The following is a 27,110-nucleotide window of genomic DNA, read 5'->3' on the forward strand; positions in this document are numbered from 1 at the left end:
GCTACCAGAGAAGGTGGTCAACTCATGTGATCAGTTGTCTGCAAATTTTAATGTTGGTAGACGAACAATAAGGTGGCCACTAGCCATATTTTTCCATTTTCTGAATGTAATAGATATGAATGCACATTTGCTATATAACATTGGCCCAAAAGCTAATTATTTACTATGACGAAAATTCATGAGGAACTTGGGAGAATATATATATATCAGTTGGTTTTACTCAGAAATTTATCAATGGAGTAGAAGAAGTTGGCCACCAATTAATGCTTTAGGCCTCTCTTAAACTGAATTTCATTGGTTATTAAGCTTTCTATGGCTGCTGGCAAGTTATTGAAAATGCGTCTTCCTGAATAATGCACACCTTTTTGTACAAGACTAAGTGACTTTAAATCCTTGTAAAGATTATTCTTATTTCTAGTATTGATTCCATGAATTCAGATGTTGGTTTGAATAAGTTATATATTTTAATGACAAATTTTATTAAGGAATAAATATACTGGGAAGCAGTAGTTAGTATCCCTATTTCCCTAAACTGGCTTCTGCAGAATGTTCTTGAGTTCACTGATGGCATAATGCAGTGAAGAGTGAGAAGGTACTGAAAATGTAAACAACGGCAGGTGGCGTCAATGAGGATATGAAAAGTTGCATAATCCATGTGGACATAAATGATCCCTTGCACCCAGTAAAGGTTTAACAGGTGAATGAATAGATTGAAATGTGCACTTCTGCATCTATCCAGGTACAAGCTGCCCCTGTATTTATACACCTTTTTGGAAAATAATTCACTGAAGCAGAGTAAAAGTAAAAAGTGGGCTTCTGACAACCAGAAATTTGGGAAATGTCCTTTGTAAAATGTAACGTTAATCAAAGTGAGTGAATCCGCTTGCCATAATATGAATATATTTTGTAATTTTTTTTCAGTTTCTACTACAATCTAATTCTACATTAAACAAACTGAAAGAAGCCTTGGTGCCTACATTTATAACAAGAGTTTTCAATGTACTCATTATTTGCCCTATAGTGGGCTAACCATTACATTACAATAATAATGGTTCCATAGATCATGAATACGACATTTTGTAATGATGTGGAAAGTTCCTGTTTAATATAAGTTTTCTCTACACAGTTTTGTTAGAATTACTACTTCATATCTAAAAATTCACCTATTGAGTAGAAGGAGTTCTCATTCGTAAATTCTTTTAATTTGCTTTTAAATGCTAGATGGCTATTCGTAAGACTTTCAGTGCTATTTAGTCAGTGACCAATTACTTTTGTGGCAGTCTGATGCACTGTGTTCTGTGCCAAAATCAGATTTATTCCAGAATACTGTAGATCATCCTTTCTTCTAGTGTTGTGGCTATGGAACTTGCTATTATTTTTGTATTGGGATGAGTTAAAATAACAAATTTCCTATTTGAATATATCTATTGCGAAGGTACTGTGAATACCCTGAGTTCTTTAAATAAATGTCTGCAAGTTGATTTAGGGTGGGCTCCAGGTATTATTCTTATTACATCCTTTTAGCAATGAATACTTTTTCTCTTTTGAAAGCAGTGGATGAAAACAGACATAGTAGGCGAATTTATTGATATGCTTATCATCAAAATTTCCGATAATCCTAATACTATAAGAAGCTGAACCTAAACGTTTCAGCAGATCATCAATGTGTTGCTACCAATTCAATTTATCATTAGTGTACACACACAGAAATTTTGAATATTCTACCTTAGGAACAGACTTCTGTTCAAAGTGTATATTTATTAATGGTATTACGCCATTTACTGTACAGAACTCTATATACTGTGTTTTCTCAAACTTTAGTGAGAGTCCATTTACAAAGAACCACTTAATAACTTTCTGAAGTACATTATTTACAATTTTCTCAGCTAAATCTTGTTCTTTGGGTATGATTACTACATTTGTATCATCAGCAAAAAGAACTAGCTTCGCATCCTCATGAATATAGAGTGGCAAGTCATTAATATATATTAAGAGCAATAAGGGACTCAGGGCTTAACCCTGTGGGCACTATTCTTAATATTTACTCAGTGAGAGGACTCTGCTGATTTTTACAGTTTGTCTGTACTGTCATTTTCAACCTTCTCCATTCTTCCAGTTAAATATGAATTAAACCATTTGTGCACTGTCCCACTCATACCACACTACTTATGCTTATCTAGAAGAATTATATGATTCACACAGTTAAAAGTCCTTGAGAGATCACAAAAAATAGCAATGAGTGATGTTCGGTTATTCAGGGCATTTAATATTTGGTTTGTGGAAGTATATACAGCATTTCCAGTTAAAAAGCCTTTCTGAAAGCCAAATTGAGATTTTATTAGTACTTCATTTTTCCATATATGTGAAATTACTTTGGAATACTTTACTTTTTCAAGAATTTTAGATAAAACTGTCAGAAGTGAGATTGGGCAATAGTTGTTTGCACAGCCCTATCCCCTTTTTTATGCAATAGTTTAACAATAGTATATTTTCGTCTATCTGGAAAATGCCCTGTTTCAGTGAGCTACTACATATATTCTTTGTTCCTTATTGTTTCATGAGACTAATACTAGCTATTTATGGACTGTATATCTCTAAGTCCCGTTATAACACAACTAAAAATCTGGTGTAAAGTTTATAGCCCTGTCTCCTTAGGTTAGTTTTATTACGTTATGTAGTTTTGTGCAGGAGACTTCAAAATTTTCAAAGAGAATGCTGCTAAATGTGCCCAAGGGCTGTTCAACACATTTGGAAGCCTAAGGGGACTATAACATGATTCCAGTTTAGCACTTTCAATCTACACTTAAATCTAACTCTTTTGTTTTGCGATATAATTTTGTATTTCTAATTTGGACATATTAATAGATGAAATAAATTCGTGTAAATTGTCGAAGGGTGCACAAAAAAGTCAAATCAATTTATTTGTGTGAAACCAGCTGCCTTCCACATGCTTCATTGTATTGCAAATGTTACGTTATAAGTAATTAGTCGTTGACTGGAGAAAACTAAATCAAACTGGCAGTTAACACGAGGAAAAAGAAATCATTTACTGTGGTATTACAAAAGGATTCGAGTATCGATGTTCAAAGCTTATCATTCGCATTACTGTGCTCTATGTTCGGTGTGTTGTGTGGTCTGTGAGGGAAGGAAGTTTAACTTGGTGTAATGATTGTTGTTACGAAGAATTGACAATTTACATTGTTGCATGTAATGAGTTTTGCTTGAGCGTATTTTCGTTGGTAGTATTGTATAGTCAGCGAGTTTTGCAACTGGAAAGCTGTAGTTGAACTTACAGTAATTGTAGGAGTTTACTGTCAAACATTTGTCAATTGGATTTTGCACTGGCGTAGGACTGCAATGCATGTACGCGTAATGTTTTATAAACTGAAGCGGGTATAGTAGACAACGCTAGAAAATGGACAATACTGATGGCAGTGAGCTGGAAGATGGCGAGGTAAGAAGCTTTACAGTATTAACATAACAAAAATATTACAGTTGTTGATCACTTGTTACATGTTGATTTTCTATGTTTTAATCAGTAAAACACATAGTTGTTACATATCAAAAATCTTACTGTTGTTTTATCATTTCTTCCGTGGGGTACTAAACTTGATGAATTTATTTAGGAGAACTTTCACTTTATGCCAAAACTACTTTCGGGGGTGCCACAGTATTATACTCTCCACTGTAGTAATAGATACTACATTGTGCGTCATTCGTTGTATTAACACATCAAACCTCCCAGTTCCTTATAATCCAGTTCATTCAGTCTATAAAATCATTACTACACGACGTACCAAGTACGACATAGACATATTTACTCGTCAAATTAATATGTGGGTAAAGTAACTAACCTTTTTGAACAGGACGAAAAAGAAAACAGATCGTGCATTTTTAAATAAAACTAGCACAACCTTCACCGGAGAGAAACCAAAGTGTGGATAATCAGCTGAGGGTTTGAACCCAGCTCCTCTTCCACTTAGCCTTCTTGTAAAAGACCTAATGACGTATATTTTTGGAGACTAGAATTAGAATCTTAAATTATACAAAAAACTATAAGCAATTACATTACCGGTACATGGAAACTTTCTGTGTCAGTACCAAATAAAAACAAAAGAATATCTGCTTGAATTACTTCATTAATTTCCTTGTCAAGGATTCATATTTTCAAACTGATCCATATACAGCTATCCCTGTTATAAAGTGAACTGAAAACTAGCACTAGGAACACTCATTTTTAAATACACCATAGACATGCTCCTTTTATCATTTTAAAAATATACTTACCATAATCATAAGTAGTTAGTATTTGTATAAGATGGCATATCCATTTAAAATAAGTTCCACAAGCAGAGTTGCTATTGGTTCTGCTCCAAAACCACTCTCTCTCTCTCTCTCTCTCTCTCTCTCTCTCTCTCTCTCTCTCTCTCTCTCTCTCTCTCTCTCTCTTCCATTTCCATGGATGTATGCCAACAGTGCATTATAAAGTAAGACACCAATGCAGCTCATGTCTCTGAGCATGAGATCATATTTGCTTTTCGTGGAGGGAGACATAGTTGTTATTGTGGTAAGTCACTGTAGGTTTGTAGAGCTTAAAGCTCTTAATCATCATGCACATTGTTTTTGTGCTGTCAGTAGCCTATTCACAGCTTTTTAAAGTGAACTTTGCAGTGTGTGCCTTGTAGAGCTATCTGATGTATTTCAAATACCGTAGGTATTTTCTCTACCATAACAAGTTTCTTTTATGGCGGCTGTCAGCTCTGCCCTGGAATATTTTTCCATTGGTTTCGAGGGAGTGGAATTATCCAAAATATGCCAGTCTGAATACCTTTCCTGAATCAAATTTTTGAAATGGCTGTCAGAGCGAAACATGCTGAATTGAATTGAGTCGCTACGAACATTTCATTACATGTTATTTTTCATGTAAGTCTTGGTATTATTTTATAGTTAAATTTGTAGTTTGTAATCTTACTGATTCTCAGTCTTAAGGATTTAAGGTCATGGATTTGACTCATTTTCCAAATTTTTCCGTAATTTGGTTTATTCAAATTGCCGACATGTTAGCATTGAACCATGATGTGTAGACTGCACTGGTACAGTAGTTGAACACAAAGATGCCTTATTTTACTCACCATTACAGTAGTATTAACTCAAATAATGTGGCTATTGTGTCTTAGTCATTATGGTAATAGAGAACAGAAGAATACTTATCACACTTTCATATATTTTTATTTTCCCATTAGCCAGTTTTTGAGCCACTGCAGGTTTGTCATCAGATGGTGGACAATTATAGAAACAAACTGCAGCTCATTTCTGGGATCACTCCCTTTTCTTTTTGTGATTTTAGTGGCCTGTTTGTAGGACCTGGTATGGGCTGTAGGTGAATCGACTTTTGAATGTGGTTGTTAAATCACAGAAATACAAATAATAGGCCTGTATGGGTGTGTAATGACTAAAGTAACATAGAGTGATATTCACTAATTTCTTAGTGTTTGTGTGTATGAGTGAAGATCTTCATTGAGTGAACCACTTTGATTTTGTATGTGGAAAAATAACAAGCAACTTGTATCTTCTTAGCCAACCATCAAAGATGTGCTTTAATCAAACTTTAACAATTTTATATGTCAAGTCAGAACACCCACCATTTAAGATTTTGATTAATCTTGATTTGTTTGTTCTTCCAACAGGGATAAGTTGGCCTACCCATACAAAATTTTGTATCACTCCCCGTTTTCAGAATTGAGTAGTTTGACATTTTTGACACTGTGGTTATGCAGAATGACATTTACTGAAATTTTGAAAATAAATATAATTTTCATTTATCACTCAATCTGTGTGAAGTTTGGTGGTTACATACTCTAAAGCATAAAGATTGTTAGTAATGTTACATAATACCTATAAGCATACAAATCAAGGCAAGAAAAATAGCAGCATTGCATTGAATATCACTTAAAGCGAATGTGATAATCGCCAAAATCTTTTTTTTCCAAAATCATCCTCAAAGAATGGTCTATCACATGGAAAATAAGATTATTGGGGATTTTTTTCCTTTTTTGCTGTCTTTTTCCCTGCTTTATTCCAAATTTAGGTCTACTCTTAACTTTCAAAACCGCTTACCTGTTTTCACCTGTGACATAACTGTGTTGGGTTGTGTGACTACATGGTGACACAGTTCATTGGTTTGTAAATTGTTAGTGAGTGGTGTTAAAGATATTGGACTCCTTGAGCATTCTTTGTAATAATAATATGGGAAGAGTTTATGGCAGTTTGGTAGTGGGTTATTTGGATGTTGATAGCTGTGGGCAATAGATTGGTTTCAGGTTTGGAATTGTTGGTGTGGTGTGTTGTTTGTGGCTGACGATTTCATTTTACTTGTTGTTTTGGTTAGTAATGGATGGGTCATCCCAAATCAAATCACCGGGATCATGTCACCCGCTGTTTCAGATATTCATGAAACTTTGTACAGTTGCTTGTACTTACAACATAACAACTTCTGCAGATTTTTATTGATCTAACAATAAAACTTCTCTTTATATTGAATTTTCAATGTAGTGATCTTCTGATAACTGGGCTCTGTAAGACGTACGTGCAAAATGCTACTTATATACAGAAATGTTCTTTTAACTTGGATCTTAATGTATGTCGCTTTCCACTTTCTGAGAAAATTACCCGGGCATTGAAACATGTTTATATCACATTTCTCCAGCCTGTTGGGAACCTTATTTTGGTCTGAAATAATTCCCTATATTATAGGCTTTCTAATGAAATAAAAATTTTAATGTGTTTTCTGCCAATGGACACAGAAATGAACTGAAAATCAACAAATGTCTTATGAGATGAAAGAATGGTCATTTCAAGTAGTTCATCCAGGCCCAACATCCACTGCCTCAGATTTGAATGAAACTATTTTTTACTTGTTATTTTTACCATGGTAATAATCAGTGTAAAATTTCTTCCACATATTTCATAAAGTTATTGGAGGAAAATATGGCAAAGTTTTCAAAAAGTGTACATAGATGCTGTGGCTGAAGCTTCCCATTCAGGCTGCTTTACTTCAGAAAAATGGTGTAACTTAGTTTGTTTTAAGAACACCAGTCATATTTTTCCTTATACCAGATAAAGGCTACACTTTGATGGGGAAAAAATTTAATAACTCTGGTTGACCTCTGAGAATACAGAAAAACAACTTCAATTTTTATGGTTCAAACACTGAGTTCCTAAATATGCAAAATACTTTCAGGCAGAGCTGGTATCAGGCTGATACCAGCTCTACCTGAAAGGCTTCTTATTCTTCTTCCTCCTCTTTTTTTTTTTTTTAGACTAAGATGTGATTACAAACAAAAAAACTGCATGGACTTTGATGGAATAGGATTTCCACTTATATATTTAAGTATTTCATATAATTGTTCAGAATGTCATTTAAAACACATTGTGTAGACTAATAAATTTTAGTGTATATAGTGTGTATGGCTCATGTTCTATTAGGGATAATTCCTTGTCAGTTTAACACAGAAAAGTAGCATTTTAATTGGATTGTCTCGGATTTCTTTCAAGTTTGATGCATCCAATGACCCAAATAAAAGCTGGTGAAAATACAAATTTCCAGAGGTGCAAGACAGTGTTGAAAAAAGTTACAGGCCAGCTAAGTGTGCAAATTGTGTGAAATTTACTTGCGTGGCACATTCGTATGCCAATCTGTTTATGGGCTGTCTAGAGGAGACCTTCTTAGCTTCCTAAAATGGCAAATCTGTAGTCTAGTTCAGGTTCATTGGACTCAGGGCAAAGACGCCCTATTTTCCTCCCTTCAGAAGCTCAACACCTACTTTCCTATCTGCTTTGCCTGGCCTTCCTCAACCCAGTGCGCCACCTTAAGGGTTGTTGACGTCCTCTGATAGCTCCATCCACGCGCCTGTCCACATTAAACCCACGAGCCACTAACCAGTACCTGCATTTCAACAACTAACCATAACAAAAAATCCACCCCCGCCAGTACAGTGTGGCTGCCCAGAGACAGTATATCTGCAGTGACGAGAACTTCCTCCTTGCCCAGTATGCTGTAGGTATCATCAAGCCGCCCCCCCCCCCCCCCCCCCCCATGAACCATGGACCTTGCCGTTGGTGGGGAGGCTTGCGTGCCTCAGCGATACAGATGGCCGTACCGTAGGTGCAACCACAACGGAGGGGTATCTGTTGAGAGGCCAGACAAACATGTGGTTCCTGAAGAGGGGCAGCAGCCTTTTCAGTAGTTGCAGGGGCAACAGTCTGGATGATTGACTGATCTGGCCTTGCAACATTAACCAAAACGGCCTAGCTGTGCTGGTACTGCGAACGGCTGAAAGCAAGGGGAAACTACAGCCGTAATTTATCCCGAGGACATGCAGCTTTACTGTATGATTAAATGATGATGACGTCCTCTTGGGTAAAATATTCCGGAGGTAAAATAGTCCCCCCATTCGGATCTCCGGGCGGGGACTACTCAGGAGGACGTCGTTCTCAGGAGAAGAAAACTGGCATTCTACGGATCGGAGCGTGGAATGTCAGATCACTTAATCGGGCAGGTAGGTTAGAAAATTTAAAAAGGGAAATGGATAGGTTAAAGTTAGATATAGTGGGAATTAGTGAAGTTCGGTGGCAGGAGGAACAAGACTTTTGGTCAGGTGAATACAGGGTTATAAATACAAAATCAAATAGGGGTAATGCAGGAGTAGGTTTAATAATGAACAGGAAAATAGGAGTACAGGTAAGCTACTACAAACAGCATAGTGAACACATTATTGTGTCCAAGATAGACACGAAGCACACGCCTATTACAGTAGTACAAGTTTATATGCCAACTAGCTCTGCAGATGACGAAGAAATTGATGAAATGTATGATGAGATAAAAGAAATTATTCAGGTAGTGAAGGGAGACGAAAATTTAATAGTCATGGGTGACTGGAATTCAAGGGTAGGAAAATGGAGAGAAGGAAACATAGTAGCTGAATATGGATTGGGGCTAAGAAATGAAAGAGGGAGCCGCCTGGTAGAATTTTGCACAGAGAGTAACTTAATCATAGCTAACACTTGGTTTCAGAATCATGAAAGAAGGTTGTATACATGGAAGAACCCAGGAGATTATATAATGGTAAAACAGAGATTTAGGAACCAGGTTTAAAATTGTAAGACATTTCCAGGGGCAGATGTAGACTCTGACCACAATCTATTGGTTATGACCTGTAGGTTAAAACTGAAGAAACTGCAAAAAGGTGGGAATTTAAGGACATGGGATCTGGATAAGCTGAAAGAACCAGAGGTTGTACAGAGTTTCAAGGAGAGCATAACGGAACAATTGGCAGCAATGGGGGAAAGAAACACAGTTGAAGAAGAATGGGTAGCTCTGAGGGATGAAGTAGTGAAGGCAGCAGAGGATAAAGTAGGTAAAAAGACGAAGGTTGCTAGAAATCCTTGGGTAACAGAAGAAATATTGAATTTAATTGATGAAAGGAGAAAATATAAAAATGCAGTAAATGAAGCAGGCAAAAAGGTATACAAACATCTCAAAAATGAGATCGACAGGAAGTGCAAAATGGCTAAGCAGGGATGGCTAGAGGACAAATTTAAGGATGTAGAAGCTAATCTCACTAGGGGTAAGATAGATACTGCCTACAGGAAAATTAAAGAGACCTTTGGAGAGAAGAGAACCACGTGTATGAATATCAAGAGCTCAGATGGCAATCCAGTTCTAAGCAAAGAAGGGAAGGCAGAAAGGTGGAAGGAGTATATAGAACGTTTATACAAGGGCGATGTACTTGAGGACAATATTATGGAAATGGAAGAGGACGTAGAAGAAGACGAAATGGGAGATACGATACTGCGTGAAGAGTTTGACAGAGCACTGAAAGACCTGAGTCGAAACAAGGCCCCCGGAGTAGACAACATTCCATTAGAACTACTGACGGCCTTGGGAGAGCCAGTCATGACAAAACTCTACCACCTGGTGAGCAAGATGTATGAGACAGGTGAAATACCCTCAGACTTCAAGAAGAATATAATAATTCCAATCCCAAAGAAAGCAGGTGCTGACAGATGTGAAAATTACCGAACTATCAGTTTAATAAGTCACAGCTGCAAAATACTAATGCGAATTCTTTACAGACGAATGGAAAAACTGGTAGATGCGGACCTCGGGGAGGATCAGTTTGGATTCCGTCGAAATGTTGGAACACGTGAGGCAATACTGACCTTACGACTTATCTTAGAAGAAAGATTAAGAAAAGGCAAACCTACGTTTCTAGCATTTGTAGACTTAGAGAAAGCTTTTGACAATGTTGACGGGAATACTCTCTTTCAAATTCTGAAGGTGGCAGGGGTAAAATACAGGGAGCGAAAGGTTATTTACAATTTGTACAGAAACCAAATGGCAGTCATACGAGTCGAGGGGCATGAAAGGGAAGCAGTGGTTGGGAAAGGAGTGAGACAGGGTTGTAGCCTCTCCCCGATGTTATTCAATCTGTATATTGAGCAAGCAGTAAAGGAAACAAAAGAAAAATTTGGAGTAGGTATTAAAATTCATGGAGAAGAAATAAAAACATTGAGGTTCGCCGATGACATTGTAATTCTGTCAGAGACGGCAAAGGACTTGGAAGAGCAGTTGAACGGAATGGACAGTGTCTTGAAAAGAGGATATAAGATGAACATCAACAAAAGTAAAACGAGGATAATGGAATGTAGTCAAATTAAATCGGGTGATGCTGGGGGAATTAGATTAGGAAATGAGACACTTAAGGTAGTAAAGGAGTTTTGCTATTTAGGAAGTAAAATAACTGATGATGGTCGAAGTAGAGAGGATATAAAATGTAGACTGGCAATGGCAAGGAAAGCGTTTCTGAAAAAGAGAAATTTGTTAACATCGAATATAGATTTATGTATCAGGAAGTCGTTTCTGAAAGTATTTGTTTGGAGTGTAGCCATGTATGGAAGTGAAACATGGACGATAACTAGTTTGGACAAGAAGAGAATAGAAGCTTTCGAAATGTGGTGCTACAGAAGAATGCTGAAGATTAGATGGGTAGATCACGTAACTAATGAGGAGGTATTGAATAGGATTGGGGAGAAGAGAAGTTTGTGGCACAACTTGACTAGAAGAAGGGATCGGTTGGTAGGACATGTTTTTGAGGCATCAAGGGATCACAAATTTAGCATTGGAGGGCAGCGTGCAGGGTAAAAATCGTAGAGGGAGACCAAGAGATGAATACACTAAGCAGATTCAGAAGGATGTAGGTTGCAGTAGGCACTGCGAGATGAAGCAGCTTGCACAGGATAGAGTAGCATGGAGAGCTGCATCAAACCAGTCTCAGGACTGAAGACAACAACAACAACATCATCAAGGCCTTCACAGATAGGCACTATCTCCAGACTTAGTCTGTAAGCAGATCTCCCGTGCCATTTCTCAGTGCATCCCCAGCCCTCTCACCATCCCCAAGAACCATCTACAAAGAAATGCTCTCTGTCACCCAGTAACATCGCAGACTGGACCAACTGAATCAAATCCTATATCAGGTCTTTGATTGTATGTCATTATACTCCCAGTGGGCTGACAACTCTTTTGTCAATATGTGCTTGGCTACACCGTAGGCCCCAGCCTTTGCAGCACTACTTGCTTTCTGTGCTGTGAACTTATATTTCCATTACCCCTTTCCTCCTGTGCCTTTTCTCTGGTTACCCTGCTTGGATCTGGTTTATGACTGAGATTTGAGTTTCCGTTTCCGGCATTTACTACAACTTTTCATTAAATAAACACATTGGTCCCCATTGTTACGTTTGACCTGCCTCCATTTTCAAAATTCATCAGAAATGCATATTGTGCAGGCAAGGTTGCCCAGTGTGGTGTATGCCCTACCTTTGCACCTTTCTGTCTTTGCACCCTTTGCTTTAATATAGCAGGACACCCAAAACTGAACATGGTAGCCATCTACTGGGGGGGGGGGGGGGGGGGGGGGGGGGGAGGTCATCAAGTACCTGCATGGTGGTAGCCTTGGTAGCCTCCTGATCACACAGGGATTGCAATGTTCGTAGTTGAGCTGAAAACTCCCCATGATGTGTGCCAAGGAGTATGTGACCATCAGGATTGGGGCGTGGGGACTCTGATCAACAGATTACTGGCCATGTAGCTATAATGAGGCTGGGCGGTATCCGTTTTGAGAGCCCGATTTAGTAGTGGATGGCACCATGGTGGATGAGCTGCAAATGAAACGGATGAAATTATCTCCCGCTGGTCGCCATACAGCTCCAGCAGTCTCCATGGAAGGAAAGTCATCTTTTATTACAGAGAGAGACAAGCCTAAAATGTTCCTTTCTCTTACTTCGCTGTGGGAGGGACGTAGGACTAAGCAGCAAGCAGAGAAATGCTTGCTTTGCACGAGGAGTAATGGTGATTCCTTCATGGCCGCGAAGCTCTTAATCTTTTTGGAGAATTTAGAAGATAAGTTTGAGGAAGTTTCAACCATCTCTACATCTACATCTTCATAGGTAGTCCACAAGACACCATACAGTGCATAGCAGAGGATACCCTGTATCGCTGCTAGTCATTTCCTTTCTTGTTCTACTGGCAAGTAGAATGTGGGAAAAGCAGTTGTCTCTATGCCTCCATATTAGCCCTGATTTCTTGTACCTTATCTTCATGGTCCTTATGCGCAATGTATGTTGGCGGCAGTAAAATTGTTCAGCAGTTAACTTCAAATCCCAGTTCTCTAAATTTTCTCAATAGTGTTTCACGCAAAGAATGTTGCCTTTCCTACAGGGATTTCCATTAGAGTTACTGAAGCATCTCCGTAACACTTATGTATTGTTTGAACCTACAAGTAATAAATCTAGTAGCGTGCCTATGAATTGCTTTGATGATGTCTTCTTCAGTCTGACCTGGTACAGATCCCGTATGCTCGAGCAGCACTCATGAATAGGCCACATCAGTGTCCTATAAGCGGTCTCCTTTTTCAGGTGAATTACACTTTCCTAAAAATTTTCCCAATAAGCCGAAGTTGACCATTTGCCTTCCCTACCACGGTATTCACATGCTCATTCTATCTCAAATTGCTTTGCAACGTTACACTCAAATATTTAAATGACTTGACTGTGGCAAACATGACAGTAGTAATACTGTATCCAATTATTACAGGTTTGCCCTTGCTACTCATCCACATTAACTTACATTTTTAATATTTAGAGCTAGCTGCCATTCATTACATCAATTGGAAATTTTGTCTAAGTCGTCGTGTATCTTCCTTCAGTCACTCAACTTTGACGCCTTACCATACACCATGGCATCATTAGCAAACAACCCCAGATTGCTACCCATCCAGTCCGCAAAATCATTTATTTATATTGAGCACAAAAGTGGTCCTATCACACTTCCCTGGGGTATTCCTGATGAACACTCCTGATGTGACACTTGTTGCCGAGGACTATATACTTGGTTCTGTTATTGGTCCCCTGCCCATCATGGGCGCTGCTCGCTTGTAACAAGCTGTCACTCCCCATTATAGTCTAAATCTTGTTCAGGGAATCACTTTCCACTGAGACCTGCTCTTGCAGTCTGATAAAGAGCTATGAATCAACTTGGAGTGACGGGCTGTACACTTTGTCCGTTGTGTACATAGAGAGCCAAAGGACAATAGGGTTGTTACTGCTGCTTTCATCTTTGCCTTTGAGGGTGATTCATCGCCTGGAAAGGTCATGGTGATTGTATACTGATGCAATGTGAAACCATATATTTTCCTCCCCCTCCCCCTTCTGCCATGCTTCAAGTGTTTGAAATTTGTGCACGTGTTTTCGCATTGCAATGCTAGCCCCATCTGTAGAGATTGTGAATGAGAGCTGCATGCAACACTTCTTATGCCTCACCTCCTATCCGTGTCAGCCGTGGAAAGCACCATTTCACCATTCTCACTGCTCACTAGACTGCACTGTTTTCTAGAGAGAAAAGAAAATATAGAAATACAGGTCTCTGGACAAACTGAACTAACCAGCAGGCCAAGAAATAGTATGAATAGTTGCAACCAGCAAGTGAAACACTGCCATATGCTACAGCTATCACATCACCCACTTGGGTGATGGTAATCATGCATGTTACACCTCCTACGACGGTCCCTCAGTGCGGCTCAACCATATCTGCCTCCCTGATGGTTGGCGGATTCCCCTCTTGCTGCTTGCCCCACATATCCTTAGGCATTAGTGGCTTCCCACCAACCAGGGACATTGGTCCCCACCTCTCAGCCAGACACGAATCACCTTCTTTCAGCTTCTCTGGGCAGGGAAGGGTCCCTCAGGACACTTTCTTCCAAGGTTTCCACTGGTCTACAACCAAACATGAGCCAGTGGCCTGCCGATCACAGGGCTTACGATTATCTTTGCCTAAAACTGATTCAGAGAAGCCCTTGCAATCGTCGAAAGTCCTCTAAGGAGAGGAAATACAAGAAAAAGTCCTCCTAGAAGACACTGGACTCGCATTCGGGAGGACGACAGTTCAGTCTCGCGTCCGGACATCCTGATCTAGGTTTTCCGTGATTTCCCTAAATTGCTCCAGGTAAATGCTGGGATGGTTCCTTTGAAAGAGCACGGCCGACTTCCTTCCCCGCCCTTCCCTAAACCAATGAGACCGATGACCTCGCAGTTTGGTCTCTTCCTCCAAAACAACCCAACTCTCCTAGAAGACGGACATTACGGTGGCCCCCAAACCATCAGATCCCACCTCTTCCATCCCTGTGGCTGATGTGGAGAATTCAGTGGTCCTGAGACCCAAATTTACACCGCACAACTGACCCAAGAACCTATGTATATTGATGCCATAACCCCTCAACCTGCATCAGCAGATAACTCTAGGGCATAACCTACCTCCTTGATCCCTTCATGGCCTCACAGTACATCGACAGCATTATTATCCAGTGGAATTGTACCGGTTTTTCCACCACCTTTCTGAGCTGTGACAGCTTTTAAACACTTCCTGTACCTTCTGCATCCTTTCACAAGACGTGGACCCCAGCCCTTCATGAATACTGTTTTTTTTTTTTTTTTTTTTTTATAAAAATCATGCTACCTATGACAGGGTGGTTGGGTGGAGTTTGCGCATATGTTCTGGACACTTTATACAGTGATCTTGTGCTTCTTAATTAATACACATTTGGATGATGATGATGATGATGATGATGATGTTTGGTTTGTGGGGTGCTCAACTGCGCGGTTATCAGCGCCCATACAAATTCCCAACCTTTGTTCAGTCCAATCTTGCCCTCTAATGAATTAAATGACGAGAACAACACAAACACCCAGTCATCTCGAGGCAGGTGATACACCTTTGGAGGCCTTGACTTTGTGGGTAAGGGCGTTTCAGGATATTACACACTTCAGTGTGGTGCACGGCCATTGACCTTTTATTTGCATCCCTTTTGTTCTTCCATCCACCCATTGAAGAGTTCGCAATGACCTGCATGCTATTGACCACTTCCTGATCCTCCTGTCCCTGCCTCAGCATCACTCCCCTGGATGCCTGCCCAGATGGGCTCTCAACAGTGTTGACTGGGGTGCTTTTGCGTCTCTTGTTGTTGTTCGTTCTCCACCGCATGGGGATATTAACGACACAGTCCAAAATACAACTACAGCCATTCTTTCGGCAGCTGATTTAGCGATCTCTTGTTCCTCAGGTCCGCCTCAATGGAAGATTTTACGTTGGTTGTCACCAAAAGTCACAGAGGCCATTAGAGATTGTAGGCAGGCTTCCCAGCACCGTAAGTGGGACCCATCAATGGAGCACCTCATTGCCTCTTAATGGCTCCATGGAAGGGTTCACCCTCTAATGAAACAATGGAAACAAGCATGCTGGGAACACATGTTTCAACCATCAGACCACATACCTCTGCTTTGCAGGTTTGGATGAATATCAGATGTCTCTACAGATACCAGACACCTGTAGGAGTACCTGGTAGAATGGCACTGTCTACACAGACGCCGTTTCGAACATTTTGCTGTGTTTTATGCTTGAGCCTTGGTGTCCTAGAATTATCAAACAGCCTTTTGTGTCCTAAACCAATGAGTGGAGCAAAAGCAATTATCTTTTATTACATGCCACGTGGATCCATATAATACTCCATTTACCTAGTGGGAATTCATCAGTGTCCTAGCCCACTGCCTGATACAGTACCTGGGCCGGACAGCATCCACAACCAAATGATCAAGTACCCCCTGGTGGATTGTCATTGTCGTATACTTGCCAGTTTTAACTACATCTGGAATGAAGACGAGTTTCCACCACAATGGCTGAAACCGGGTAAGCTCCCTCTAGAGATGAACAGTTACTGCCCAATAAGTTTCACCAATGTTCTCTGTAAGTTACTTTAACGCGTGACGAGCAGGCGGCTGTGTTGGGTCCTTGTGTCTTGGAGTCTTCTGGCTCTGTTCCAGGGTGGTTTTTGCCAAGGCCGTTCCACTACTGATAATCTGGTTTACCTGTATTCTGCTATGCAAACACCGTTCTCCCAACATCAACACCTTCTTCGACTTGCAAAAGGCTTATGACACCACATCCTTGCTACCTTACACAAGTGGGGTTTCTGGGATCCGCTCCCAATTTTTATCGAGAACTTCCTGATGCACCGTCCTTATTGCGTTAGAGTCAGTGCTTCCCACAGTACCCCCCATATCCAAGAGATATGGGCTCTGTAGTGAGTGTCCCTCTCTTTCTAGTAGCCGTCAATGGTCTAACAGCAGCTGTGGGGTTTTCAGTATCACTCACCTTGTATGCTGATGACTTTTGCCTCTACTATTGATCCTAGAGTGTGGATGTCACTGAATCTTGACTGCAAGGTGTCATATGAAAAGTGCAGGCATGGGCATTCATCCATAGCTTTCGGTTTTCAGCCATGAAGACTCGGATCACGCACTTCTGTCGGCGTCATACCATTCGTCCACAACCAGAACTTTACCTCCGTAACCAACTACTGAATGTGGTGGAGACTTATTGCTTTTTAGGGCTGGTCTTTCAGCCCTCGGTTAACATGAATTCCTCATCTTCTTCACCTAAAGCATAAATGCTTGCTGCACCTTCATATACTTTGCTGCCTGAGTAACACTAGCTGGGGTGCAGATCTCACTACTCTTCTGCAGCTTTACAAAACCATGATGTAATCCGATCTTGATTATGAGAGTGTGGCATACAGTTCAGCATCACCCTCAGCATTGCAGGTAGTGGTATGTTGCTTTTAGAAAATTTTGAGGTACTGTTTACGATATGTTCGGGTAGTTGTTAATTCTTGCATATGAGCTGCTCTAAATTTTTAGAAATAGGTTTCATATAATGCAATTTCCTGTAATTACACAGATCGTGGAGTACACACCGCTCGAGAGGCCAGTAAGCTACTGTGCTGCTCCTAATGTCCATGTGGACGATGCAAACAGTGATGATGATGCTGATGATGGTTCAGACAGTGGAAGTGAAGACAGTGACTCTCCGTGCTTCAGTGCAAAAAGACATAAAATGCAAACTGAACGCACTACTTCTGTTGATACACGCCTGAAACCAGAAATTAAAAAGAAGAAGTATGATATTTGGTGTGCAGAGTTGCAAGAGTCGGCACTTACGGATGATCTTGTAAATATTGACGTTGCCAACAAGATTATAGACCGCAGCAGGTATGTTTCAGATACATTTTGTATTATTGGTAGTTTTTTTTTTTTTTTCAACACAAGTTTCAGTGATTGTGAATTGCGCATGTGATTTTCGGTGCCTAAATAATTTAAATCATATTGTTCAGTAAGGACAAGTGTTAAGAATCGTAAGGATTTGTTTCCTCATGTGTGATGTGAGTCAAAAGTTGATTGTATAATTGTGTATATTATTATTTTTCATGGTATGGTGGCATTGTTCTAATGGTGAAAACTAAAATATTATTTTGGAACAGTGATAAAAAGTAACCATTGTAAATATTAATTAAAGATAACAGACAAAGGAATTTATTTTCTGAAGACAGAAACTTCAGTTTCACATTTACCAGGGTCAGATTTCAATATGTTGAAAACTAAAGATCCTGAAATACATAAAATACTGAGTTTTCACACTTACATTCACCATGTAGATTGCATCATGAAGGAGAACTTACGGGGATGTGGAGCAAATGAAGTTGTACATTTACAAAGACAGGAAGCTGATAAAAAGTATATCGGTAATTTACTGCCATCGTACTTCTTTAAACTATTTTTACTTACTCAGGCTGTAACATTACCATGTTTACCTGTGCTAATACACCTCCTGTAGTTACACCTCCATTGAATCTTGCTGAAAAGTGGTTATCGAAAGTGGGCAGTTTCAAATGATGCAGTCCACACCTGGTTTACAGTCCAAAACACTTTAATTGCAGTTTGATATTCAATAACCTACTGTTAATGGACATATCAAGTCTCATTTACAATTATTTATGCACAGGTAATGGGTAAGCCACATACTGCACTTGGTTGATGTGCTATAACAGTGATGATTGTTCTGCGTGCAATAACCTAACATTAATGCAGATTCGCAGTAAGTAATGTGTGGCAAGTAAATCACTAATACATTTGCGCATGACGGAGGCAGCCAATGGGATGGGGACACTTCCATAGCAGGCAACGATGGACGCAAGGCATAGGGTGGTGGGGCAGGCTGCATCAGCAGGGGCCATACCCTCTAGTAGCTTCCAGTGGCGAGCGAGGGTGTAGCTGGTCAAGGTGTTGCGCCAAGAGCCCATCGGCTGCATGGACGTCACAAAGATGGTGTCCCTGGCGGTGGACAAGAGTGGTCAGTATGCACTTGGTCCGGTTTCCAACCCTCACGTCCACACTTGCCTGACCGCAGAAGATGTAGCGCAGGCCGCAGAAGGACGAGGAGTGTGCGTGGCAGCCAGCTGTGACCCCTTGGCGTGAAGCGATAGGTGCTCAGAAAATGCAGAAAGGCTACATTCAGTGAAGAATCCACAACAAACTTCCTCGTTTGGGACTTGAATATACACACTAGTCGTTCCGCCTCGTTATTTGATTGAGGGTGGATTGGCGGAGCCATAAGATGACGAACGCTATGACTGTAACAAAACAATTGAAATGTGTGAGAAATGAATTGGGGCCCATTATCAGAAGCTAAGGCTCAAGGCAACCACTCATTATAAAAAAGACCCTCAAAAGCGTAAGTAATGTAACCTCATCCAATGACACTTACGGCAAAGGCTGTGAAGTTCAGCTGTCCAGACCCTGTGTGACAGATTTGGTTTCTTGAGGCATCAGTAAAATTCAACTTGCAAAGCTATTAGATTAATTTGTTTGCAGTGGTGTTTAATTAATAAACTGCACATTTGATCAAAAGTAAGAGCTGCTGGTTTTTGCAGAGGGCCAAGCTGACATAGTAATTGATACATCATAGTTGGAATCAGTGAGAGGTATAAGGCTTTTCATAAATTTGAATCTATCACACTGAAAGCCAAAAAATACTGCCTAAATCTTTTCTTATCAACTTCTCAATACTTGGCCGAATCATCATATGGAGGAAAAATGGATAGATAGACCAGCCGAACTGTACCCTATCTTTTAATAGAACCTGACAAGTGGTCACTGCCGAATTAAGCTGTTCAATCTGGGCTACAGCACAACATCTGTCATGGCTAAATCAGATGAAACTGCATGTAAAGACTGCACATGTGGAAAGTGTTCCAAACTCGTTGCGAATCGTGTAGTAACCAAGTAATACACTGAATCAGTTCAAGTAACATGAGTACGGCTTTATTCATAAACATCTGAACAGTAACGGAAATAAGCCTCTTGTGACTCCACACGTAACAAGAGAGAAGAATTATACACCAGGTGCTACATAAGCGATACACAAATACACTGATATGACTGGTACAAACTAAAAGAACACAGTGTGAGTCAGCACTGCTCCACACATATACAGGTGCAAGTCAGTGGTAGTTAGTGAGTTGGAGACCATCCCGTGTGCACGTTTTGTACTGGCAGTCTCTAGTTCGGCTTAAGTATACATGCATGATGACACTACACTCTGCACACTCACACGCACACACACTAGTAACAGGACACAGCAGTTACCACCCGGTTAACCAAACTAAAAGAAGAGAAGCCATTTCAAATAGCAGTTTTTTCAGGTAAGCTACGAACATCTAATACCTACTACAGTAATGTCCTTTATAAAAGTTACAATTACAGCTATAGACATTACAGTATGTTCGTATACAGTGCACTGTACTTCATAGTCTGTTGCATAACACAGATAGACACATTCAGTGGAAAGAAACAACCACTGGATTGCCCTACTATTGGCAGTGTAGCCATGTTTAGACTGGTGAATCAGTGAATGGGGAAGCATCTCAAGGCCAGGTGTTCACGTGTCTCCACACAAAGCTATGTTGAATTGTTTCTGTGATTAGTTTTAGAGAAAAAATATATTAGGCTGCATTAAATTTTTATCTTCAGTTAAATATTAAAATTCTGTGAGTATACTTTCTTCTATTCACCTCCCTTCAATCAGCATCCAATCATTTGCACATTAGCTTCACCTTGCACATTCTTAAGAGTCTCTTAAGTGTAACTCCCACTGAGGACATGTCGTTCTGTCATCTGTCAAGCCAATTCTTCCGTAGGGAAGTAACGTAATTAATTACAACAGTTGAGTATAAATGCACACGGTTCAAGTATATGTCAAATCAACTTAAAAAAAAAAAAAAAATTGTTTTGTAACATATTGTATAGTTCATGTGGTGTAGCATATTTCGTATCAAAAAACTGTTCCTAAATCCATTTTACACATGCACAGATATGGCATAAAGTCAGTTGAAGTATCCAACACACATCCAGTCCTAGAGTATTGGTTCCAAGTTCCAACTTGTCCAAGCTTGTATTACTGCAACAGGAACTTCTGTTGAGTAATACTTTATTAAAAGAATCTTCACATAATGCTTATGAAGATTGGACCTTTCTATGTGTTCTTTTAGAGTTTTGGCGACTTTGTTCCTTGTTATATTCGGCCAAAATTTCACGCACTTGCTTCACTAGTATGTAGCAGTGTGGATTTTGAAGGTACAGTAAAGTAGTGCAAGTTTTCTGCTATGGAAGCTGAGGCAGTCACTAAGGTGGCAGAAAAAAAGTCCACCGTGTCTCAAGGGGCTGAAAACCTACATTTCGCTTTTACATGATGTTTTATAAGCTTCATTCATGTTTTGTGTAAGCTGGAGAGCTGAGTTAATATAATAAGTATTAAATTGGATATTTGTACAGAAATAATTAAAATTGTATTGAAGTGACAAAATTTTAAAATATTCAGAAGTCTTTTTCCTTGTTTCGGTTTGCAGACTTGTTAACTATTCCATCACTGTCAATAACTTGAAGTAAATATCTCTCTATATATAAAACAATGCCAATATTGTGAAATGGATAAATTGTTACTCACCACATAGTGGAGATGTTGAGTTGCCAATGGGCACAACAAAAAGACTGCTAATCAAGTGAGCTTTCGGTCAAAAAAAGATGACACACACATTCACATAAGCACAACTAACACACACATACAACCACTGTCTCTGGCTGCCAAGGCCGGACTGTGGGAACATGTGATATATCGCAGGGATAGTTTCCACTTGCACAATTTAGAAACTCTGGTGCTGGTAGGAAGGATCCAGATGGTGCAGGCTGTGAAGCTGTCATTTAAGTGAACAGGGTGTATACACCCAGGGGCAACTGGAAAATCCAGGGAAAAAACTCAGAAACTACTTGGAATTTCGTGAATTTTTCATTGTTTCAATTTTCAGTTAAATTTTTGTGGTTTTGGTAAGAACAGATACTCCAACTAAGAATTTTGCTTCAGCCCGCTACTGCAGAATAATACTGCGGCAGTGTAACATAAACAAGAGAATAACACTAAAATAACACTTCAGTTGCAATGAAAATGTGCCATTTAAAACAACAAAACATGGTGCACACATAACCGTGTACTGACAGCAAAATGTGCCAAAGGCTTTAGGACAAGGACTATGCAGTACTTCGCAACAACAAACAGTTTTCAATGAGCATGATGTCATGGTCATAGAAAAACATTGTGAATGGCGATTTGAGAAGCATTATTTTCAAAGTAAATTTTCTTTTATACAAAGTGAATTATATTACTTGTGAGACTCTGCGATGAATTTCTTAAATCACGGAGTGCCTGAATCTCATTCAAAACATAACACTTTGAGGGCCAGCCACTTAGAAAAAATTTGGGCCCAGAAGACAAGCCATTGATGCCCTTATTTAAAATTTTATTAGCTCATCAATGGTCTAGCAGCAGTTGTAGGATCCTCAGTATCACCCTCCTTGTATGCCGATGACTTTTGCCTCTACTATTGCTCCTCTAGTGTGGGTGTAACTGAATGTCGACTTCAAGGTGCCATACAAAAGTTACAGGCATGGGCTCTCATCCATAGCTTTCGGTTTTCAGCCATCAAGACTCGGATCACGCACTTCTGTCGGCGTCATACCATTTGACCACAACCAGACCTTTACCGCGATGATCAACTACTCAATGTGGTGGAACTTCTCGCTTTTTTGGATTGGTCTTCGATTCTTAACTGATGTGGATTTCTCATCTTAGCCAGCTTAAGTGAAAGTGCTGAATGCACCTTAACACTTCTAACACCAGTTGGGGTTGCGCTACCCTTCCTCAAAAGCCGTGATATAATACCATCTTGATTATGGTTCGGTATCACCCTAAGCATTGCAGATACTGGATCTGGTACATCACTGCAAGGTTCAATTTGCGACAGGAGCCTTTTGAACTTTTATTTATTAACACTTAAAGTTCCGTAGGACCAAATTGAGGAGCAAATCTTCAAGGTCAGTACATGAAATTACAACATAAAAGTAATAACAGATAAAAGTAAATGTTTATGAAACCGAAAAAGTCAGTCTATATGTTTAAGTAAACGCAATCAACAGTACAATAAGAATCAGCTTAATTTTTCAAGGAACTCCTCAACAGAATAAGAAGAGTGACCCATGAGGAAACTCTCCAGTTTCGATTTTAAAGCGCGTGGATTACTGCTAAGATTTTTTAATTCGAGTGGTAGCTTAAATTGAAAATGAATGCAGCAGTATAATGCACACCTTTTTGCACAAGAGTTAAGGAAGTCTGATCCAAATGCAGGTTTGATTTCTGCCGAGTATTAACCGAGTGAAAGCTGCTTATTCTTGGGAATAAGCTAATATTGTTAACAAGAAATGACAGTAAGGAATATATATGTTGAGAGGCCAATGTTAAAATACCCGGACTCGTGAACAGCGGTTGACAAGAGGTTCGCGAACTTACACCACTTAGTGCCTGAACCACCCGTTTCTGAGCCAAAAATATCCTTTTAGAATGGGAATGGGGAGATTTACCCCAAAATATAATACCATATGACATAAGTGAATGGAAAATAAACAAAGTAGACTAATTTTCGTGTCGAACAATCACTCACTTCTGATACCATTCGAATAGTGAAAATGCCAGTATTAAGTCTTTGAACAAGATCCTGAACATGGGCTTTCCACGACAACTTACTATCTATCTGAACACCTAGAAATTTGAACTGTTCAGTTTCACTAATCGTATGCCTGTTCTGTGAAATTAAAATGTCAGCTTTTGTTGAATTGTGTGTTACAAACTGTAGAAACTGAGTCTTACTGTGATTTAGCGTTAGTTTATTTTCTACAAGCCATGAACTTAGGTCATATACTGCAGTATTTGAAACTGAGCTAATGTTGCACACAGCATCCTTTACTACCAAGCTAGTGTCATCAGCAAACAGAAATATTTTGGAGTTAACCATAATACTAGATGGCATATCATTTATATAAATAGGGAACAGGAGTGGCCCCAACACTGATCCCTGGGTGTGCCACAAACTCCTCTTCTCCCCAATTCTATTCAATACCACTTCATTAGTTATGTGATCTACCCATCTAATCTTCAGCATTCTTCTGTAGCACCACATTTCGAAAGCTTCTTCTCTTCTTGTCCAAACTATTTATCGTCCACATTTCACTTCCATACATGGCCACACTCCATACAAATACTTTCAGAAAAGACTTCCTGACGCTTAAATCTATACTCGATGTTAAGAAATTTCTCTTCTTCAGAAACGCTTTCCGTGCCATTGACAGTCCACATTTTATATCCTCTCTACTTCGACCAACAGCAGTTCCTTTGCTCTCCAAATAGAAAAACTCTCGTTACCTAATCTAATACCCTCAGCATCACCTGATTTAATTCAACTACATTCCATTATCCTCGTTTTGCTTTTGTTGATGTTCATCTTATATCCTCCTATCAAGACACACTCCATTTCGTTCAGCTTCTCTTCCAGGCAGGGTGTATATGCCCCGGGAGATCCGGGAAGAACCAAGGACTTTTTTCATCCGGGAGAAAACTGGGAAAAACCTGGGAATTTTTTAGTATTCTGAGAATTTTTTGTTGTTTTAGTTTTCAGTTAAATTTTTGTAATTTTGACTGGTAAGAACTGATACTCTAACAAAGGATATTACTGTATCCTGCTACTGCAGAATAATACTGCAGCATTAAAACATGAACGAGAGTGGTGGTGAGGGGGGGGGGGGGGGGGGGGGAATAAAACTTACATTCCAAAGAAAATGCACCATATAAAATAACACAGTGCATGTACAAGTGTCTGCCAACAGCAAAATGTATCAAAGGCTTTAGGAAGACTGCAATGCTTCATAACAACAAATAGTGTGATGTCACAACTGTTTACATTAGATTCATTTAAGCAGTTAAGAGCGGGCTCGTGCACATGTGCAGTTGAGTCGCGTATGAGTAATACCTTCTCTGGCTTCTGGCTACAGAAATGTGTCTGATTGCTGTGTAAGCAGCAAGCTGGCAGATTAATTCGTATGCAGCAGGCCTGGATCTAGTGTTGGACGGAGGTGGGGCGGGGGGGGGGGGGGGGGGGGCGGTTCAAACCGGGGTATCAGAATCGAGCGGCAGTTTCGGCGGGAGGGGACAAATCTATATTCTAGACGGAAAAAACCTTGTTTCACAAAGCACCTAGCATCCAGCGCACGTCAGTTTATCGATTATTTATATGATTTAGAAACGCACCAGTGCTGGTTTTTGGACATTTTTTGAACACATTCTAAGTTGATTTCTGAATGAGTTATTAGTTGATTTTTGAATGCGTGTATAGTGTACGTGACGTCTCTACCGGGGGAATCCTTGTCGCGTCTAGAAATTAACTTTCCTGCAGACAGAGCGAGATGGGGCTATACGAGCTGAGCGGAATAAAGCCGTACCGGTGAATGCCAACTGCTGATTGTTTATGTGGTTGATTCGGTTTGCAAATGTTCAACGCTGTTATAATTACTAGCGAAATCCATAGCTTCAGACTACCAGAGTAGAAATAAACGACTAACAGGAATAACAGTTAAGAAAGATAATGTATTATCTTCTCGGTGTGAAAGTGAAATTCTGACAGAAAATGTTTGCCCAGATCACTACACTACACAGGTCCAGTTGTAGTCCCTGGCTAGGAGCCGCTTAAGTTCCATTCTGGGAGTAGCTCGGAAAACGCATTGTACGAACATGTAATAACGCCTAACCGGAGAATAATCGCTGGATAACTAAACTGGCGATTGTGGCAGGGTTTGTAAATTTAACTGGAGAATGAGTTTTGACAGTGGTAGGAATAGTTACAGGATTAGTGATGGCAAGATTGTTTGTTAGAACGAGGAAGGAGAAGAAACTGGGACATCACACAAATTATGGAAAAATATGACGATTCCAAATTTGTACAAGAATTTCGTTGTACTACTTTCCGGTCTCGTGCTCGAGAAACTAAAGTGTATGAACGAAATTTGAAACTATTTCCTAACAAAGCTTTTTGATTGTAGTGGGCCAGATAAGTATTTCGTATTGGTACTTCGTGAATTATATTGTCGTACTATAAAAATGATCATTATTGCCAAAACAGTCTCTCTTATTTGGTGTGGGTTACAATTGCTGCTATATTGGATAGGCCTATTTTGTTTTATCAAGCACACAGTGACAAAATAAGACGTAAACAGATTGAGAAACCACACCAGCCTTGGATGCTATTTGTATTAACAGCTTTTTCAGTATTAAATGATCACATTTCGATTTTTCATGTAGCAATAAGTTTGACGAACTTTGACGAGGTAATTATTTTTTCGCAGAAAGAAAAGCACGCCATTTAAAGCTGCAGCAAGATAAGAGAGAAAAATTGATAGGACCTAAGGATTGAAGAAATGTGTACTGTCTTGCCTGTCTCTTGTCTGTACTGGTTTTAGGTATCCTATATTTAATTTTGCCACATAGAAGAGCAAGTTATTAGCTAATAGGCAATAAAGAGTCCAGATCCTGTGAAGAGTTCTTGTTGACCCAGTTACAAATAATCCCATCAAGTATTAATTGCGATTCTTTTTTATTTTTTAGAAGGCAGGATGTCAAACCGGCCGACTGTGAGCAGGAGAGGCACAACAGGACATTTTAATTTCCACTTTTCTGAAATAGTTTGATGGCATCCATTACAAAATATACACATTTGAGTTCCACAGAGCGAAATACAGTGACGAGTGGTATAAGAATGTTGTTGAAGAGGAGTGGCACCGCACTTCAGCGCACTAAAGACAAAATAACATGCCTTACATTTCCTCGAGGATATATTTTTTATGCATCAGACTCTTCAGAAAGATGTGCGCTACAAAATGAACTTATTTTTGAAAAGTCTTTTTTTAATTTTTGACGTTCTGGTGAGGAGAGCAGTGGCATTAATCACCTTGCTGAACAATAAAGATATTTTTGTCGATTTGATAAAGAAATCTGGCTTTTATTAAGCTTTCCTGCTGAAGCAGTAAATTTATTAGAGACGAAGTGTTTAATTCCACACTATTGGCTAGTTTCAACTGTTTGCTGCATTTCAAGTGCACGTTTTCAACTTCTAGCACTTATGGTAATATGCAATAATAAAGAAGAGAATACAGTACGGTACTGGTACTCCAAAAAAATTTACGCCCCGAAAACCATATCAGAATGCTTAATATCAGCTCGAGGCGTACGTCAT

At 39.6% G+C, this 27,110-nt stretch overlaps 1 protein-coding gene across 1 annotated transcript in view; it reads left to right on the plus strand.

Moving 5' to 3' along the window:
- Positions 1-2,662: 2,662 nt before the first annotated feature.
- The window catches only part of LOC126273094 (phosphorylated adapter RNA export protein), a 105,341-nt gene continuing 80,893 nt past the window's right edge, over positions 2,663-27,110 (plus strand). The window contains exons 1-2 of the mRNA XM_049976520.1: positions 2,663-3,454; positions 17,348-17,658. Coding sequence (XP_049832477.1) covers positions 3,416-3,454; positions 17,348-17,658 — 350 coding nt within the window. The 5' untranslated portion in view covers positions 2,663-3,415. The remainder of the gene's footprint in view (positions 3,455-17,347; positions 17,659-27,110) is intronic.

This window comes from Schistocerca gregaria, chromosome 5 (genome assembly GCF_023897955.1).
Source record: "Schistocerca gregaria isolate iqSchGreg1 chromosome 5, iqSchGreg1.2, whole genome shotgun sequence".
Classification (NCBI taxonomy): Eukaryota; Metazoa; Arthropoda; class Insecta; order Orthoptera; family Acrididae; genus Schistocerca; species Schistocerca gregaria.